Source organism: Mustela lutreola, chromosome 5 (genome assembly GCF_030435805.1).
Source record: "Mustela lutreola isolate mMusLut2 chromosome 5, mMusLut2.pri, whole genome shotgun sequence".
Lineage (NCBI taxonomy): Eukaryota > Metazoa > Chordata > Mammalia > Carnivora > Mustelidae > Mustela > Mustela lutreola.
Genome location: NC_081294.1, coordinates 99,503,319 through 99,524,656, shown reverse-complemented (window position 1 = coordinate 99,524,656; position 21,338 = coordinate 99,503,319). Strand labels below are relative to the sequence as shown.

At 34.0% G+C, this 21,338-nt stretch overlaps 1 protein-coding gene across 6 annotated transcripts in view; it reads right to left on the bottom strand.

Annotated features, from left to right (window-relative positions):
* Positions 1–21,338, bottom strand: part of FCHO2 (FCH and mu domain containing endocytic adaptor 2) — a 118,769-nt gene that overhangs the window by 32,388 nt on the left and 65,043 nt on the right. For 5 of the 6 annotated variants that reach the window (XM_059175212.1, XM_059175213.1, XM_059175215.1 and 2 more), the window contains 8 exons: positions 18,324–18,396; positions 15,261–15,285; positions 9,014–9,071; positions 8,559–8,734; positions 7,116–7,127; positions 6,623–6,647; positions 4,639–4,681; positions 2,156–2,250 (listed from right to left, as the gene is read on the bottom strand). In XM_059175212.1, coding sequence (XP_059031195.1) covers positions 2,156–2,250; positions 4,639–4,681; positions 6,623–6,647; positions 7,116–7,127; positions 8,559–8,734; positions 9,014–9,071; positions 15,261–15,285; positions 18,324–18,396 — 507 coding nt within the window. The remainder of the gene's footprint in view (positions 1–2,155; positions 2,251–4,638; positions 4,682–6,622; positions 6,648–7,115; positions 7,128–8,558; positions 8,735–9,013; positions 9,072–15,260; positions 15,286–18,323; positions 18,397–21,338) is intronic. The other variant, XM_059175214.1, reaches the window with a different exon arrangement.

The following is a 21,338-nucleotide window of genomic DNA, read 5'->3' as shown; positions in this document are numbered from 1 at the left end:
CCAAAAAAATCACAAGTCTAAACTTTCTATTACCAAGGAAAATAAGTATGAGCATTAAGAAACTTAAAAAACATACGGGTAAAATTGAAGGTCCAAAATGTATATATAAGCCATAATTATTCCTGTTTTCTCAGAGGAACAAAAGCTAACTCTAACAGTTGGTAAAAGTATAAACACTGATATATAAATAAAACCCTCCTATGACAAGTCTTACTGTAGACCATTTGTTCTGTTCATGAATTAACTGACCACTTGTGATCTGCAAAAATCCCTTAAAATTATCTTTTGGAAAATATTCCCCTAGTTTTTTATATTAACGCCAACACTGACTTACTCTGCCTTACTTTATCACTAGCCAGTCAGGCACTCTGCTGAGTAACACAGTACTAACACCTTTACACCCTGTCAAATCTTTTGAAATTTTTACCATCATCTCTTTTCAACATGACTGACATTCTCTGGAAGGTAAAATGATTTCATCATTTTTCAGACTGTATAGGAAGGTTTAAAAATGCTTACAAAAGTGAACTTAAAACATTTTGTTACTTTTTATTTCCTAGTTACCACACATCAAATGGCCACTGAACAAAAAGGAATCATTTTTAACCTGAAGTTAAAAGTGATAGGGGTAAAACGTCCTTGAGACAGTTACCAAGAGGAAAAGCAGTATGTTTTTTGAAAAGGAAGAGACTGTGCTGAAAAGGAGTAAGAAACTAAGGGCAGTTAGGAAGGAATCTCTGTATAACTAAAGCCATTGTGATACCAATGTGAAAATTTTTATTCAATATTTTGAAAAAACAATTCATAAAAAATACATTAACAAAACTGAAAAACACTACTTAGAAGGCTCTTCATTCTAAATACAAAACATCATTCTGACATTTTCACTAAACAAAAAAGAGACTATAATGACAACTTCGGTTTTTCCTGTATACTTACGACTCAACTTTCAACTTTTCCTTATACAGTCTATTCAAATATTAAATATAGACCATTTCCTTCAAAATTCCAAACTAGAATTAAGGTTGCCTAACAATCCATTTTATAATTTCTTTTAAAAATTGGTTTATAAACAGAATAGTAAAATGTTTTGGTATGGCTTATAGTTTAGTTAATATGTCAGAGTGCAATGAAAAGAATGAAGACTTGAAAATTAGTAAGACCCAGGTTTGAATCAATGCTTCTTCATTTCATATAAAATGATCTCAGAGAAGTTCCTGATCATCTCTGAACTTTACTTTTTTTTTTAATCTATAAAACAGGGACAATAAAATGGACTTCATGAAGTAGTTGATGAGGAGAAATTAAATAGAATATGTGTAACTCCTAGCAGAGCAATGTGGCAGGAACTCAATCAATTCACATTCTCTCCCCGACAATTCCCTCACTCCCCTAACCCCAAATACAGAACAGCATTCCTAAAATCCCAGAGAAGGCTGAAGACCAGCTTAAAGTAGATTTTATTCTCTTGCTTTGAACAAGCAGAGGTTTTATTAACAAGCATTTTGATGCCTACTTGGATTGTTGGCTAGTGTGGGATTTTATATTTTGAAGAAAAGAGAAAATGAACATATCCCTGCCAAAACAACATCTAAAAAGCATTCAAGTTTCTTTGACACATTGCTTGGGAAGTGCTAAAACCTTTCTGGAAAGCAGTTTGGCAATAAATATCAATGGGTTTATCTAGAGACTCAAATGTTGTACTGATAAATTATAAGGGTACTATGACACGTTCACGAAATTCTATCCATGGATGTTCGTAATACTAGAAAACTGGATGCAACTCAAATATTTGATAAGAAAAGACGGATTACATTAATGCACATTTATACAGTGGAATTATCTAAGAACAGTGAGAATTATTTGGGCATTGAAAAGGGAATGATTCATGGCAATACAAAAATGAAAAAAAAAATGGTGTTCCATAAAATTCTGTTTAAGCCATAGGATCTTTCAGCTAAGTTAACCAGCATCAAATCACTTTATCTGGCAATATGAGAAGATAAGAATATTTTTGACCATTAAGTATAACACAAAAGTGATGAGTAAGTCAATCAGGAGAAAAGTAACTAATGAATCCCTCAGTTTAAATATATATAGATAGATATATCTATCTATATATATATATATATATACACACATGCATATACATTACCTGATGATGATGACGAAGTTAATGAAGCTGAAGACGATGAATCAAGAGACGGTCCAAACAGGGGATCCCAAGCAAGTAAATCGCTGGTCCCTTTCCTGCCATAACATTTTAAAAATAAAGATTTTAACAAAGGAATATTTTATTAGTATAAAATTTAGTCATTTATTTTTTTTTAAAGATTTTATTTATTTATTTGACAGACAGAGATCACAAGTAAGCAGAGCGGCAGGCAGAGAGAGAGGAGGAAGCAAGGCTCCCCGCTGAGCAGAGAACCTAATGTTGGGCTCAATCCCAAGACCCTGAGATCATGACCTGAGCCGAAGGCAGAGGCCTAACCCTCTGAGCCACCCAGGCACCCCTAGTCATTTATTTTTATCTCACAGAATTGTACAGCTAAATGCATAGCATTTAAAAGTTAGCTATTCTGTCAATGGATTGTGTGAAGAAACTTAACAAATACTGGTTTAAATTAAAACTTTTTTAAACTACTATAAGCAGAACCTCCAGTAACATGTAAAATTGGTAGGAGGCAGCAGAGAAGATTAATCTGCACCAATCACACCTTGTTATACTCTGGTTTTGGGGCTATAAGAATAGAAATCATTTCAGCTTTACAAAGAAAGAAAAGCAGTCCCCTGGAGCATAAATGAACTGCCCAAGGACACAAAGGTACTTAATTCTACAGTAGTGTCAGGTCTGCTCATTGAAACCTAGCACAAATCATACACAGAAAATCAGGCAGAAATTTTTATCAGAGTTAAGTACTTTTAAAAGAATCTTTTATTCTATTCCTTCATCTCTGAAACTGTCAAGTACAGAAGTAAGCCCAACAGCTTGATATAATCTTCAAAGGTCTGATTACTATAGTAGGTCACAGAAGGGCAGGACTTCTCCCTAGACAATCCACAGCCTGGGCCATTGAGGCAGTCTAGTGAAACGTTTGGATCATGTACATCTTTTTATGAGAGGTCATCAAGACTGTGGACAAAATCATCAAGAGCTCAACTTTCAAGTTTCAAAAATCTCAACATGCTATGTAACCAAAGAGTTCCCTCCAATGACCCCCTGAAATCTAATGGACTAATTTCTCTCAGGATTCAACTTTTAGCTCTTTATTTTAATAAAAACTTTTATATGAATGTTTCTTTCATTTTAGTCATAAGCTTTTAAAATGTCTAACCTCTAAAATCCTGAAGTACCTGAACTTTGCCACCACCTCTTAAATTACTTCCAGCTTTACTGAGCTATGACTGACAAGTAACATTTATATATATAAAGTGGTAAAAAGATTAATCCCATTAAAATAATATTTTAATGTCTCAAACTACATTATTTAATAGTGTTTTTAAATCTTAGAAAGCAGGCTCATTTCAGAGAAAATGGTACAATTACCTATAAGCATGTATCTAGTATCTCAACACGCACCTACATGAAAGCACACGGCATCTTATATATAAAACCTAAAATCATGATTGCGTAAGTTACTAAAAACAAAATTTTTAAAACACTGAACTTATCTTTAAAAATGATAAATGAATACCACCAATGTGTTCCATTAGTGCCTAGCTTTCAAAGTATCAAATAATTTTAAACTATCCATTTAATGAAGCCTACACTTTTACTTAAGCAGAAAAGAAATTAAAAGAATGTGTTCTTATTGACAGATACTGAAATGACAGAGGACCCATGAAACACTGGCTTAAAACATTTTTTTTTCTTTTTAAAAAGAGCTAGCTAGCCTTTTTAAGTTAACTGAGACATTTCCTTGTTTTGAAGTTCATGAAAAGGATAGTCTATTTTACATGACCACAGCCAAAACGGATAGAAGAAAGTGAGAAAATCCCCATGAGAATAACTAGTTGAAATGCAGACATGTATGAACTTGGGATCCCAGCTTTATTTAGAAGTAGCAAAGTCACCAAGGCCAAATACAACTGTATAAGGATTTTTTAAAAAAAATTATAAATAGTATCAAATGAGAATTCAAAACAACTAGAAACTCCACAGAGTGTCTGAAAGCTTAGAAAAGAGGATGATTACCAACACGCCAAATGAAACTGCAAAGATAATAAAACTCTCTAGGAAAAAAGGACAAAAGAATGATATTTAATTCTAAACACAGTAAAAGGGTAAGGATGAGCAGGTAGAGAACACAGGGTTTTTAGTGCAGTTGTACTCTGTATGACACCATAATGGTAGAGACACATGTCCTTACCCATTTGTCAAAACTCATATAGGATATACAAGAACAAGAATGAAAATGTAAACCACAGACTTTGGGTGACAATGATGCGTCAGTGCAGGTTCATCAATTCTAACAAATGTTACTCTCATGGGGATTCTGATAGTGAAGGAGGCTGGGCATATATGGGGGCAGTGAATATATATGCAAAACCTCTGCAGCTTGCCCTAAATTTTGCTATGAACCTAAAACTGCTCTAAAAATAGTCTATTTAAAAATAAAATTTAACTGTGAAACTTACTCATTGGAAGCAGCACATGGCTTTGATTTTGTTAACTCTTCACCTAATTAAAAAAACCAAAATATGAAAAAATTCATAATCTGAGATTTAAGTGTTAAGAGAAACACATAACTCTTTACTATGAACAATTTAAAAATTGTGGACTTGATAGCAGTTTCTTAAATTATGGAGAAAAGGAAAAATAAGACTTTAACAAGTCTTAAATATCATGCTAAGAATATCACCTGAGAATATCAAAATAATAGCTGAACTTCTGATGTGTCCTCATTTCTTCTAACATCTTTGGTAAGAAATTACTTAAATCAATGAAACTATCATAGTCATGAGAATTAAACTGCTGTTCAGACCAGAGAAAGACAAGCTAGAATGATGAAAGTTAGAACATATATTGAAATACATAAGTATTGCTCAAGAACTGATGAATAATAAAAGCATTTTTCAGGTTCTAAGAATATTATTATTATATTGACCAAAAATAGTTATTCTTAAAGGATACTGTATCTTGAAAAAATTTTATAGGAACCTAGAGCAACAGTCTTTATAAGATAGGCTGTTTTGCTTCCTTTTTGCATTGGTAATGTGAATCATTTCATTAGCAACTGTACACAGAGTAAAGAGAATCAGTAATGTGTAAAAGTCAGGTCGGTTTGTACGCAAATTTCCCTGCACCTTAATGTCTTAGATCACCAACCAATAGCTGTTGAATGAAAACACACCAACATGGATAAGTGCAGCAAACTATGAGGAATACCACACTGTACAGGATGCCCCTTCATACCACACGGTCCCACTGAGGTCACTTTGGCCCTCTGTCTGGCCCAAAGTACCTATTGCACTGTTCACCTCAATGTTTCTGCAATCCGCCCTTATGTAAGTAACTGCATAAAAGCAGCCCACCTTCATCCTGATTTTCCTGGTATCCCTATATCAAGCTACTTATCATTTCTTTTTTAAAATTAAAATCTTACTTTTCATTTGGTACTTATTATGCATTTAATAGGTCTTGTCTAGAATTTTTTTTTTTAATTTGATTTGAAAGAGAGTTTGAAAGAGAGCATGGGGGGGGATGGGCAGAGGAACAGAGAAAAGCAGGTTCCCACCGTGCAGAGAGCCCAACCTGAGGCTTGATCCCAGGATCCTGAGATCATAACCTGAGCCAAAGGCAGATGCTTAGCCCAATGAGCCACACAGGTGCCCCTAACTGTGCTAGAATTTTTAATAGGATTGGTATTATGATCTTTATTCAGGCTTGTGTTTACAAAATTGCATAACTTGTGAGTAGGCTGCCTCAATTTTACTTTTTCCCACCTTTGCTATGTTTAATGCATGATGCTGCAGAAGATGTCAGCATCCACCCAATTTTTTAGTATAATTAAGTTACTATACTAAAAAAAAAAAAAAAAAACCAATGTAATACAAATACATAAAGCTAAAACTTGCTCATCTCATAATGCCTTCTGGCTCATGAGGCAGAGTTATGCCAGTTAAAACAGTTTTAAACTTTGTTAAAAAGAAGCTACTCTTTGGCTTTGTTGATTTCTGAAAAATGTTGTAGCCAAGTATTAAACTTGAAGGCATGTCTAAATGTTAAAAGAAATAATATACCTACTTTGTCTTCTGTTTAAAGTTAGTATCCTTCTAGTCTGTTGTTAACAGCTGTGATGAGAACAAACTATTTATTTCTCTAACTACATACATATGTAAGGCTACAATAAGCTTAGCAAACTGCCTGGTAATTTTTTTTAAAATTTTATTTATTTAACAGAGAGCGCATGCTCACGTGCACAAGAATGGGGAGCAGCAGAGGGAGAGGGAGAGGGATACACAAGCTTCCCAGTGAGCAGGGAGCCCAACCTGGGGCTCAATCACAGGACCCTGGAATCCCTGAGCCAAAGGCAGACGCTTAACCAACTGAGCCACCCAGATGCCCTTGCCTGATGCATTTTCATAGACACAAAATAACCAATTTAAATGTTAAACTCACTAGAAGAATTCCGATTCATCTGCACCTAAAACAGAAATTCAAACACTAAGCGTCATTAAACAAAGAATATGGTAATGAAATACTTGTTAAAAAAAATTTTTTTTTTTTATTTTTTAAAAAGTAGGTTTCATGCACAACACAGTGTTTGAACTCAGGATGCTGAGATCAAGAGTTGCGTGCTCTAACAGACTGAGCCAGTCAGGCACCCTGACTTCATAAAATATTAATGGGGACCTAATTTTAAGTTGTTTTTAGTATATCTACTCAAAAATCACATTAAAAAAAACTTTCAGTGTTTTATAGTAAAAGATAATACATGTACCTTTAACATTCAATAAAATGTTTTAAAATATCAAAATGCTGGTATCTACAGCAAGATACTATAATCTACTAATTTAAAAAATTTAAAACAAATACTTTAAAAATCAACATTCAAACATCAAAAGGTTTTCTTTTTAAGTCAGTAGGTAAAAATAAAAAATCTTGTACTTACTGGGCTGTGTCTCTAGTTGAACATAGAAAGAAAAAGAAAGACACAGTGTCCATTTTAGAATTTAACATATCTTATTTTCTTAGTTTCATAATTTGTCTATTCTTTGTCTATTTGTGATTCTTCTGAATCATACCTAAAATCTATACATCTTAAAACACCTGCAGAACATTGTTAGGGGACACGAGCTAGATAAGCAAACTGGCCAAGAAAATACACTTAAACTATCCTCTTTTCAAACCCAGTATTAATGATTAAAATTTTCTCATTATTTATTTTCTCAGTACAAAAGAGTATGTTCACCATCTTTTAAAAAATAGGAGAGAGAGAAAAGTACAAAGGACAAAATTTAAAACCATTAATGATTTCACTACCCAGAGCTAGGTGCTTAATGTTTTGGTATATATTCCCCTAGAATCGGGTTTTCTTTATTTACATTTATTTTTTAAATTAGTTAATGCTCTTACACAATAAAAAAAATTTAGTGGTTTCATAACTTCTTTTCATTTACATATATAATTAATATGATTAGATCTATATTGTAATAATTATATATAATAATCTGGGCACTAATCTTCATGTTAAAATAGCAATGATAGAATAAAACCTCACTTCAGAACTTTTTGGTAGAAAAAAAATTAAATGCTAAAAGTACATGACTGAGAGAAAAATACTTTTTCCCCAAATACATACAGGCTATCTAAAATACATATTAAATAACAATATAAAATGGGGAGAACTTTTATTCTCCATTATCAAGGAAAACAGGTCTAATATCAGTTATGATGAACATGTACAGATAGACTAAATTGTCATTTTAGGACATGCTTTTTTTCCCATAGTTTCACACTCCTTAGAGTATGACATCAATGGAAATATTAGTCACTGTGATTATTTTTTTTCCTCCCTCATAAGCTTTTAAGTATGGCATATCAGAATCGAGGAATTAACCACAATCACTAAGAATTCTTATATTTGCCTTTTTTTATATAAAACATATGGGAAAACAACTAATGCAGTTACAAAAGCAGCAGACATATAATTTAATCTTTAAATTCTTCTTAATGGAATACCCATTTTCACATAAGGTTCATAAAATATGCATGAAAATCTTTAAAATTAAATGAGGAAAAGATTAATACTGCCAGTTCAAATTTCTGAAACATACAAACTGTTTATAAAATGGCAGAAATAGATTTTCTACATTTTTGTTTCCTTGTAAAACTTTCAAAGGGAAGCAAAACTAAGCCAAACTCAAGTTTATTTGCCAATATAAAAACTAAGAACTATATACCTCAATAAAAAGGAAGAAAAACTGTAAAGTATTTCCTTATCCAACATGCTTAACTATTGCTAAAATTAACCAGATGCAAGCAGATGAGTTAAAAAATAAATAAATAAAGGCTTCTATGTACAAAGTACGAACTTGCTCATTTTCTTACTTACAGATATTGCTGGGGAGAGAGTGATATTTCCTATGGACACTTTTAATTCATCCAAGGAAGCCATTGTGTGATGCGAGTTATTTGGATGCATGGGTTTGATCTGTATCCGATACTTCTTTGGTTCTTCATCTTCAGAATCAGAATCACTAGATGAGTAGAAATGGTTCTCTTTGGTATGTGAATATCAGTTAAAGAATTTAGTTTTTAAACTATCTTAATGCATAACCAGTTTTTCACATGTTTATAAAAAGGAATATAAACTTTTAAGAGGTCAGATGGACTTTAAGAAAAATAGAACTACTAACTTTCATTAGTAAAAACACATCAAATGAAAAATATGGAGTCACATTTTATTATAGTTAAAAACTGAAGTCTTTATTAAACAACAGAATATTGTGTTATAACTGTCTACTTATAGACACAATCCATAGGAATATCCAGATGATGAAAGGATATCATTCTGATTTGCTTCTGGTTTTATACTATAGCCTTCTTCATCTACATCAGGAATGTTCTATGGGAAAAAGAAGAAAAAGACTTACTGTAATGATGGCTCCAACTACAGAAATATAAAAGATTAGCAAAACAGCTTTACCTTTTACAGCAGCTACATCATTTATCAACAACAGGTTCATAAAATTAGTGACAGTGGGAAAGTTTATCTTTTTGGTTAAGTTAGCTTCAGCTCACACTCTGTACTTCACTTGTCTGAAAGAGAAAAGTACTACAAAATGAAAGGGCAGAAACACTAAAAGGAAGAAAACGGGTGCTCGGGCAGGAACACTGGCAGTTCTGTAACCAAATTTTCACCCAATTCTTCAAAGTGAAGAAATAAAAGCACAAGACTGTATGTGCCTGGAAATAAGAGATGATGAAATCAGAGGATTGGCAGGTTAAATAAACAAATATTTATTAAAAAAATACAGAACAACAACAAAAAAAAACAAAGATGACTAGGAAAATTAAAACTACACTAAAGTATGGTCTGTCACCCAGGAGACAGGCAAAAATTCAGAAGCTCAAAAATACACTCTGTTGGCAAAGCTGTGGGAAAATGTACTCTTATACTCTGCTGATATAAGTACAAAATAGAACAATCCCTACAGAGAGAAATTTACCATTATCTAACAAAAACAGATAGGTGTTTCTCTTCCACCCAGAAATTCAATTTCTAGAAATTTACCTTGAAGATACACCCCCAACAATTTAAACATACATATGCAACAAGTTTATTCACCAAAGATTATCTATAATTCAAAATTTCTGGAAAGCACCTAAATGTCCAAGCATATTTGAATAAACTATAGTACACAGAGAAAACAGAGTACTATTCAATTACTGAACTCATATGAAATGACTTCTAGGAAATACTGCTAACTAAAAAAAGCCTAGAAGTAAGAAAGATGGGAGAATTTAAAAACACAGATATCTGCTTATCTTTATGGGAGGAAAAAGCCACTGGAAGGAGAAATCAGAATACAATGAAGTTGTATTGTACCTCCAAGAATTAATGATGAAGTAGAATGGATAAAGGATGCTATGTTAAGAGAATATTCCTATTTTTAGGAAATACACATTTAAGTAGTTGGCTTAAAGGGCCATAATGTACAGAACTTACCCTGAAATGGATCAGAAAAAATCTTATACACGCCTACATAAACACATGCATGTAAGGAGAATGAAACTGTTACAGCAAAGGTAATAAAAAGCTAAGGGTATACAAGCATTTTTATTTGGAAATAACTTCTTTTTTTTAAGATTTTATTTATTTGAAAGAGAGACAGCGCAAGTGGAGGACAGGCAGAGGGAGAGGGACAAGCAGACCTCGCCCAGCCCCGCTCAGTGGGGAGGCCCATGTGGGGCTGAATCCCAGGGCCCTGAGATTATAACCTGAGCTGAAGGCAGATGCTTAACCGACTGAGTCCCGGAAATAACCTAACTTACAAAAAAATACAAGAATAAAACAATTACAAAAAGTTAAAAAAAAAAAAAAAAAAAAAGATCACCAAGAAATGCCAAGTGATCAGTGGAATTGGAAAGCCAATATTCTTCTACTGGTAAAGTTTGCTGTTCTTCCTCCATTCACCTGCTAAAGCTCAGCAAAAGGAACATGAAGGATAATCTCACAGGCACAGCATAAAATCATGGAGAACTAAAACAGAATTTACATGGTTACAGCTTCCAATCTGAATAAAAAATCTACTGTAGCCAGCAGTGAGTTTAGCTAACAGGCTGGATTAAAATCTAGAAATGAAAATCTAATAGTAAAGAGCAGATTCCATATACTAAAAAGATGACAAGTATATATTTACATCCCTAGAACTGGAGTACTTTGAGTTCTATATATTGCCTGCTTATATGCAAATAATATTTAAAAATATTTAAAAAAATAAACTTTACCAAATGTGAATTCATTAAACATCAGAATTAAGGTTCCTTTTAAAAAATTTTTGATAGAGGTTTTTTGGGTTTTTTTTAAAGATTTTATTAACTGTGCTCGCTTCGGCAGCACATATACTAAAGATTTTATTAACTTATTTGTCAGAGAGAGAGCAAGCGCACAAGCAGGCAGAGTGGCAGGCAGAGGTAGAGAAAGAAGCAGGTTCCCCGCCGAGCAAAGAGTCTGATGCAGGACTGGATCCCAGGACCCTGGAATCATGACCTGAGATGATGGCAGCAGCCACCCTGGCGTCCCAGAATTAAGGTTTTTATAAAATACCTGATTTTTATTCCCATTACCCTAGAACATACCAGATATTTAAGCCCCTAGAAATTCTAAGGATTTGCTGATACTACTTTTAAATTTGTTTACAGTGTATTATTTAGTACAATGCAATAATTTCAAATAATACTGAGCCATTTTCTATAGGGCTGAATAAGCTGCTTATGGATCAACCTCTTGAATATTATAACTGTAAACTCTGGTCAAAAAAAAAACTACCTGAAGGTACTAGAGAGTGAACTAGAGGAACCATTTAGAAAGTCACACAAAATTATATGCTAAAAGACTATAAATAGATCATAATGGCGTTCTTAAAAAGGTTCAAATAACCCACAGGGAAAACCGGAAAAAGAAAACAAAATGAAAAGCAAAACAAAACAAAACCAGGAGGGGCGCCTGGGTGGCTCAGTGGGTTAAGCCTCTGCCTTCGGCTCAGGTCATGATCCCAGGGTCCTGGGTTCGAGCCCCGCATCAGGCTCTCTGCTCTGCGGTGAGCCTGCTTCTGCCTCTCTCTCTGCCTGCCTCTCTGCCTGCTTGTCATCTCTGTCTGTCAAATAAATAAATAAAATCTTTAAAAAAAAAAAAAAAAAAAAAAAAAAAAACCAGGAAACAAAAAATAATATGACATACTTGGCCCTGATAGGTCAATAATTACGTTAAGTAGAAATTGTCCAAATGTAACAAAAGACAGATTGAAAGACGAGATTAAAAACATGACCCAACTAGATGCTATCTATATAGCATATAAGAAACTCACTTCATATATAACAACATAAATACGTTGAAAGGAAAATAATTTTAAAAATATACCATGTAAACATTTTTAAAAGGTTGGGGAGAGAGAGAATGACTGTCCTTCTGTTAAATAAAACAGACTTCAAAAAGAAAATTACCAGGGTCAAAGAAGGATACTGTATCCATACAAAAACCTATATATCTTCAAAGCAGCTTTTTCCTAATAGCCAAAAACTAGAAATAACTAAATGTCCTATAATAGGTAAGTGGTTGGGGCGCCTGGGTGGCTCAGTGGGTGAAGGCCTCTGCCTTCGGCTCAGGTAATGATCCCAGGTTTCTGGGATCGAGCCCCACATTAGGCTCTCTGCTCAGCGGGGAGCCTGCTTCCTCCTCTCTCTCTGCCTACCTCTAGGCCTACTTGTGATCTCTGTCAAATAAATAAGTAAAATCTTTAAAATATATATATATACTATCATAACAGTTATGTGAGGGGGTGCCTGGGTGGCTCAGTCAGTTAAGCACCTGGGTTTGCCTCAGGTCATGATTCCAGAGTGCTGGAACAGAGCCCTACATCATCTAGACTCCTCCCTCTCCCTCTGTTCCTCCCCCAGCTCTCTAATAAATAAATAAAATCTTTCAAAAAAAAAAGTTATCTGGATATGGTCTCTCAAAATATCTTATTTTACCGTACTCACCCTTCTTGTGATGATGTGATATAATAAAATACCTATATGATGAGATGACATGAGGTGAACCATGTAGTAGGCATTGTGATGTAGCGTTAGGCTACTAATGACCTTCTGATGATATATCAGAAGGAGGATCATCTGCTTCTGAACCATGACTGACCATGAGTTAACACCAACCATGGAAAGCGAAACCTCAGGGGTCGGGGGGGGGAGGGAATGACTACTGTGTGCATTTACCTTGGTCAATCACATACATATAGTTTGTGAATATAGCTGTAATGGTAAACCTCAAGCAGTAGGACTGGAGAGTCAAAAAAGAACATGCATTTCTTATTTGAGAAGACACTGCCAAACTACCTAGAAGACAGATTATATCAATTTACATTCCTACCAATATACCAAAACCTTTGCCAATATGATAGGTAAATATAGGAATTTCATTCTAATTTGCATCAGAATGAGACTACTATTTTGAACAACATTTCTTATAGTTATTTACCACTTCTATTTCTTTTTATGAAAAATAGCCTATTTTTTTACCTTTTCTTTTTCTTTAAAGATTCCATCCATTTATTTGACAGACAGAGATCACAAGTAGGCAGAGAGGCAGGCAGAGGCAGGGGAGCAGGAAGCAGGCTCCCCGCTAAGCAGAGAGCCCAATGTGGGGCTTGATCCCAGGACCCTGGGATCATGACCTAAGCCGAAGGCAGAGGCTTTAACCCACTGAGCCACCCAGGTACTCCGAAAAATAGCCCATTTTTATAATGTTCTTTTTCTACTGGAACATTGCTCACCTTTGATAATGATTTGTATAACTCTACAAAGTAAAGTAGCCCCTTATTACATGTCTTGCAAATATACTCTGCCAATTTATCTTCACTGAATCAAATTCTTCTATTTTTTGTAATTTTAGATGTTTTCTTTCTACACAAATTTATCAATAATTTCTTACATGGCATTAGCCTTATGCATCCTCTTTAAAAGTTCTTTTCTAATTCCTTTTCTAATTGTTCTGACTAGAAGCTCAAATTTGGTTAGTATTTTTTTTTAAAGATTTTATTTATTTGTCAGAGAGAGAGGAGCGAGAGCAAGCACAGGCAGACAGAGTGGCAGGCAGAGGCAGAGGGAGAAACAGGCTCCCTGCCAAGCAAGGAGCCTGATGTGAGACACGATCCCAGGAGGCTAGGATCATGACCTGAGCCGAAGGCAGCTGTTTAACCAACTGAGCCACCCAGGCGTCCCCAAACTTGGTTAATATTGATCATTATAGAATAGTATCAATGAGCTAAGAGGATTACAAATGTTATATTTAAGGGAGTATATATAAAACAAGAAGTACTATTTAATTCAATACTGCAATCATCAAATAAATGCTACACATAAATAATTCCAAAATGAAATGCATGATGAATACTGAAGGAAATGTCAAACACATTTGTTAACTTTTTCATTAATTAGTAAGCCAAGTGTATCCAAAGAGACAATTGGTAAATTAAATGTAATTCTAAAACAGTGGCTAATTTTAACCCTAGAGCTCACTAGAAATCTAATTCTCTACTTTCACTTTACATTTATTAACAAACCATAAATTTCTTCTTTTTTTTTTCATTTAAAACAAAAGAAGTTTATTATCTTACAGTCCTAATTGTCAGAAGCCCAAAATAGTCTCATCAACTACCAAGGTGTCAGTAGGCCAGATTTTTATTTATTTATTTATTTATTTTTCCCATAGAAACTTCAGGAAAGAATATGTTTTCTTGTCTTTTTCAGCTTCTAAAAGCCACCTTCATATCGTGGCCTATTTAAGTTACATAAAACACACTATTTCACAAAATATCTTTATCCTGATACACCATTATGCTGTAAAAGATCAAAATGATGTGGGGCCAAAAGAAACAGTAATTATATAAGCAAGAACAAGCAAAGGAGACAGACAGCTTGACTCTACTACACTTAGCAACATAACCAGTCTAATGAACAATTTGAAAAATGTGTCTGTCTATATATTAGACTATTTTGTAAATCTACTCTCACACTGTAACTTATTTGGAGCTCCATTTAATGTCTTCCTCAATTACATACAAAGAAATATATTTAAATAAAAAATATAAGCAAAAGTTCTACAAGCAAAAAGCACAGAAAAATACTGACCATGATTGTTGTATTTTTTAAAACTGGTAATCTATTAAAATTCAATTACTGAATAGATAAAAATAACATTTTAATGATGAGGAACATTACTAAGAGCATCACATTTTAAAATAAAGTATACAGATCTGAGATCTGGCATATTTCCCAAGAAAAGGCAACATGGTATAGTACCACTCAAATTTTAAAAGTAAAATGTACTTTACAAAGGTAGGTAGAACTACTTTCTATTTAATAGGAAAGCATCTAGTAATATACAGCCAAAAATGCACCTGTAAAATAATTTTAATAGTAAATGTATAGTATTTTTCTTGGAAAGACTTGTTAACAACCCAACCGAAATATACTGGTTATTTCCTAATGAAAATAGCTAATATAGATGGTTTATATCAAAGTAAAATCAACTTACAAGTGAATCTGCATCAGGGCATTCCCTATTAAAATAAACAAAATATTAGAAACAATCAACTATTAGAATTATCTATAATTCTAGTATATTGAATGTGTTTACCTTGTTATTTAAACATAGCTTTTATTTAAACTTTACAAATATATTTAGAAAAATCAAATCATGAGGATTAAAATATACCAAATGATTTTAAAGTTCAAAAGAAGGCAATCCAATATCCACAATACATGGCAAATAAAACTTACACAGCTTACAAGTATTTTAAAAACTTGGACTTCAAAAGCACTTCTTTTTCATAAATATACACATGAATCATATAAAGGAAGCTGCCAGTCCTACAAGGATTGCTACTGGCTTTTAAATAACTCTTTACAATATATTCTTGTTAAAAACTTCAGTTTTATTTGAAGTAATATCCATAGCTAGCATATATAGAGAGAAGCCAAACCATTCTTCTCCAAATATATTAAAGAAGAAGTCAGAATTCCACTTAAAATATCTAAGTCTAAAATATAAAACTGGTATTTTATCTTTTAACTGATAAATATTAATTTGGATATAAGCTAGAAAAGAAGTGCTTTGAATGTAAAATTAAAACATAAAGTAGACCAACTTTATCAACCAAATAAAGACCTAAATCCATAAAGACATTGAGGCCATTAGGAATAAGGTTAGAAGGATTTCTATATACATATTGTTTAACAAATTCACTAACAAAAATTAGAATGAACATTTAAAAGGCATTTGGATTAGTTACATATTCAGTGGCCTGAGACAGTTAATGCATATATAGTATCAGAATCCACCACTTTAATAAGAGACTGAAAACACACATATTAGGTATACCTTGAGAGTCCAATGAACAGTAATAAAATGTACTAAATTAATATAGAGAATAAACAGGTCATCTCTACCCAAAGACTAAAGCACAAACAAGAAAAAAATCTACAAATTGAAGAATTTTGTTAAAGAAAGACAGGATGGAACAGACTGAAATAATGAAGAAAAAAAAAAAAAAAATGACTACACTGCTCTTAATCCAAATGAAAGCACCAAAGAGGGTAAATGTAAGCCTCTTGTATCTTTATAGCCACTTAAATGTCACTCAAAATTCCAAGTTTTGAAAAAGAGCTTCCTTTTTATTGGTACATTCCTATGCATACTCTTAAGGATATGTTCCAGAAAAGGCACCATAAGAAAAAATTCAATCCCTCTACAGAATCAAATAATTTAAGATACTGGAGCAATTCTACTTCCTTCTTTTTTTAAAAAGATATACTTTAAATATAAAAGTGTCAAAGTTTCAAACGGTTTATTCTCTGGCTTTCAGCCAGAGCTCACCAGTCTTTGTGTCAAAGCATTCATCTGTTTGCTTTCACAGTGGGCTGCAAAGAGACCTGCAGTTGAAGCCCCAGGAAGAGCAAGCCCTCAGCAAGCTCTGAGCAGGACCCGTCTTCCACAAGTGCTGGCATTTCAAAGCCTTCAGGCTACTGGAAGAAGCATGTCAAGAGCCTCTGGCATTTCAAACAAAGCGGTTTCTAACAGTTTTCCTGCCTCCAAGTGTTGAAAGAAAGCAATCATGGTACAGTTGTTTAAGTACTGGTTTTTGGCTCTGGTCTTCTCAGTGTTTGTAAAAACCATTCCAATATCCGAGTGGCCTAATCATGGTACTGGGAAATTACTGATCATGAAAACTATTTTAAAAACATAGAATATGCAAAAATATTCCACGCTGCCTGAATGGACAGCTGTGAAAACCATACATTATAAAAAATATTTGATATTCAGGCCTTTATTTTTTATAATACACCCACAGACAAACTGGCTACATTTATAATTTCACTTACAAATCAACTGTTTAGATTTCCATAAGTATTTCAAATGTTATAAAAAGATTAGATTCCATCTCTTTAACAAAATACCCCCTTCATAAATTCTGAAAAGACATTTGTAGATGAGATGGTAACTACAAATAAAAATTACTCTGCAATTGGTCTTAACTTGTTAACCAAGTAAAACTTGGGAGAAAGGAAGAAACAGACTTAGACACACTGAGAAATTCAAAAAGAATCTAACTAGGCAGAAGGTAAGAACACCCAAAGCACATACTGTTCTCTTATACTGCAAATATGAGTGCCTATGACAGCTCTGCTAATTATGCTAGAGAAGTAGGGATTTTAGACAAATTTTCACCCAGTGTCACATGGTCAACAAATCATTTAAGATTTGATTAGCATCTTGTCAATATATATAAGGTTGAGTAATTACAGTAAGATAGATTCCAGTTTGTCTCTTGCAAATCATAGTTCTTAGAGATTCTCAACCCCAGGTATATGTTAGCAATCACACAGATTGCTTAAAACCAAACCAAACAAAAATTATGCTTGGCCTCACGCCTGAGAATCTGGTTTAATTGGTCTGAGGTGGGGCCTGGCATAAATACATCTATTTTAATTTTCCACGTAGTTCTAACTCACAGCCAAGGTAGAAAACTTCACTTACTCAATACTAGTTGAATTTACTGTATGCAAACTATATATTCTGTGTATATTAACTTAATTTAAAAAATACATAAATCATATTTATAGTCCATCCCCCATCTAAAATTGATGACCTAGTATAAATGTTTAAAACATGTTAGTGCCTTTGCTCTCCCCTGTTTTCTATTTATGTGTACACATATGCCTATATGTTTAGAGTTGTCTAGAAAGGATTTTCATTAAATTGTTGACCATGGCTTTTTTTCTTTGGCATTAAGATATAGAAGAATTTTTAGTTTCCTCTGCACTTCTATTTTTTAAATATGCATGTATGTTTTATAAAAAGGGTACCTTTAAAGTTTCAGTATCAAGACACTAGAGCTTTCATCTTAAAATTTTAAAATAAGAGAATACTTTTATCTAAAGCCAGAGGAGGTAGTACATTTATTTAGAAAAGTGTATTTTTTAAACCTTAGACATACATACTTTGAGTTATTTCTGATGGAATTTTTTTCTTCTCAAATTCAAAACAACAGTCTTATTCTTAATAACAGAGGATTTTGACAATATGTAATATACTTACACAGACTCTGCATCCTTTTCCTTTTTAATTATCCCTGGTAAACCAAAAGTCTTTCTTTTCCTTGGTTTTACACCTTAAAATAAATATATACTGTTACAGAAACATAATTGTTGCTGATAAATATATTAAATTTATGAATATCTTTTATATCTTGACACATGATTTGCTTCCGTCAATGCTAAATTTGGATAAAGAAATAAAAGTATCAAGTGCTCAACCCTAACATTTAAATCAGAGTCACAATCTGTTTAGTCTTTTCTTAACTTAATATGGCCTGCTATGCACCAAAAGGTTATAAAACATTCACTTGATCAACATGACCTGAGCCAAAGGCAGCGGCTTACCCCACTGAGCCACCCAGGTGCCCTAAATGTGTTGTTTTAAAAAAAAAAAGTTTCTCTCTCTCCCGGAAACAGATCCATTAACAGAAAACATATGGCATTCTTTTGCCCATATATAATCTTTAATATAAACACTGCTGTAAGTTGATTCTACCATAAATGAGAAACAAAGATCATCTTTGTTTTGCCTAATTCTTCCTCCTCTTCTTGCATGACAAATTTATTTTTTAGAGATTAGTCGTGCTATTGATTGTTGATGGAATTCAGCATTTAAAGCTTAGCTGTTTACTCTGACAGGCAGAGCATACCTAAGATAACTCCTTACCGTACAGATGAGGAAACCCAGGGTAGTTTTTTGTCTTTTTAACTCAATGTTATATAGCTACTAAATACTATAGTGAGGATTATAATTCAGATGTTTTAGAACATCTAAAATTTCCCGCAAAATTAATTCCCTAAATCATACATTTGTATAGCATGTTATATTTTAAAATTAAAAAATACATTTTTATTCTTACAGAGTAATATTTACTATCTACACTTTTTTTTTTTTTTTTTTTTTAAGATTAGTTGCTTATTTGAGAGACCGAGTACAAGCCAGGGGAGGGAGAAGGGAATCTCAAGCTGAGCACGGAGCCTGAAGCAGGGTTTCATCTCACAACCCTCAGATCATGATCTGAGGTGCCACCCAGGTGCCCCAACTACCCACATTTTACAACCAAGAAAGCTGAAGTACAGAGAACTTAAATAACTGTTTACAGGAACTATAAGAAGTTAGGAACTGTAAGAAGTCTAGACACCAGGGCATGTGGGTGGCTCAGTTGGTTAAGTGTCCCACTCTTGATTTCAGCTCAGGTCATGATCTTAGGGTTATGAGATCTTGCCCAGCACTGGGCTCCACACGGGCTGTGGAGCCTGCTTAAGATTCTCTCACTCGGGGTGCCTGAGTGGCTCCGTGGGTTAAAGTCTCTGCCTTCAGCTTAGGTCATGATCTCAGGGACCTAGGATCGAGCCCCACATCAGGCTCTCTGCTCAGCGGGGAGCCTGTGTCCTCCTCTCTCTCTTCCTGCCTCTCTGCCTACTTGTGATGTCTGTCAGATAAATAAAATCTTAAAAAAAAAAAAAAGTTTCTCTCTCTCCCAGAAACAGAGTGTATCGCTCTAAGTGAATTCAGTCAGTCAGAGAAAGATGAATACCGTATGATTTCACTCTTACGTGGAATTTAAGAAACAAAACAGATGAACATAGGGGAAAGGAAGGAAAAATAAGATAAAGACAGAAAGGGAAGCAAACCATAAGAGACTCTTTTTTAAAGATTTTATTTGAGAGAATGAGAGAGAAAAAGAGAGCATAAGCAGGGGGAGAGGGGGAAGCACACTCCCCACTGAGCAGGGATCCCCAAGTGGGGTTCAATCCCAGGACCCCAGGATCATGACCTGAGCTCAAGACAGATGCTTAACTGACTGAGCCACCCAGGCACTGGAGGAGAGGGAGTGGTGGGATAGGGTAACCGGGGGATAGACATTAAGGAAGGCACTTGATGTAATGCACACTGGGTGTTATATGCAACTGATGAAATCACTAAATTCTACTCCTGAAACTAATATTACACTATATGAGAACTTGAATTTAAATAAAATCTTGAAAGGAAAAAAAAAATTCTCTCTCTCTCTCTTTCTCCCCCTCTAACCCTCCCTGCCTCAGCCCCTCTCTTAAAGAAAAAAAAGTCTAGGGACCAGAGCCTCTGATTTCTCCAATGAGAACCTTATACACAACAGCAAACCTTTTCTCCAAATTCTTAAATAAATGTTGGAAGGAAAAAAATAGAAGATTGTTTTCAAACTACTTCCAGGAGCTCACAAAGTGACATACATAAATTTGACAAAAATAGCAGGCATCTCTTAGGTTTCATACTATGAAAATCATCTATTTAAACAGGAAGCCTTCCTGGTTGGATCAGAGGAGTGTGGGACTCTTGATCTTGGGGTTGTAAACTCAAGCCCTACATTGTGTGTATAAGATCTTTAAACAAACAAAGCAAGCAAACAAACAGGAAGGGTTGTGAACCCCTTCTCCAAGTCACATCATCACTCATTTTAAATAATAGTAATAATAACATTAATATATAACCTCATTAATTACTGAAATGTTTCTCACTTTAGAGTAAGTCTTACACGTTATTGTGCAGTAATCATTTTCATATTTATGACATGAAAATGTTTAAAATGGATATCAATAAAGAAAACAATCTCAATGATATTTGAAAATAAATACATGTGGGCACCTGGGTGGCTCAGTGGGTTAAGCCGCTGCCTTCGGCTCAGGTCGTGATCTCAGGGTCCTGGGATCGAGTCCCCCATCGGGCTCTCTGCTCAGCAGGGAGCCTGCTTCCTCCTCTCTCTCTCTCTGCCTGCCTCTCTGCCTACTTGTAATCTCTCTCTGTCAAATAAATAAATAAATCTTTAAAAAAAAAGAAAATAAATACATGCTATATTTCATCTTTTAAGATATATATGCTAACACACTCACTATTCCTTTGGGCAAACCTACTGCTTATTAAGTGAAGAACAGTATCTATAGGTCTTCAAACCACATTCAGATTTTCTGTTATCACTCACACCACCGACAGGCTAACACCAATGGATAATAGCCACTCTTTATTTATTCAATAACA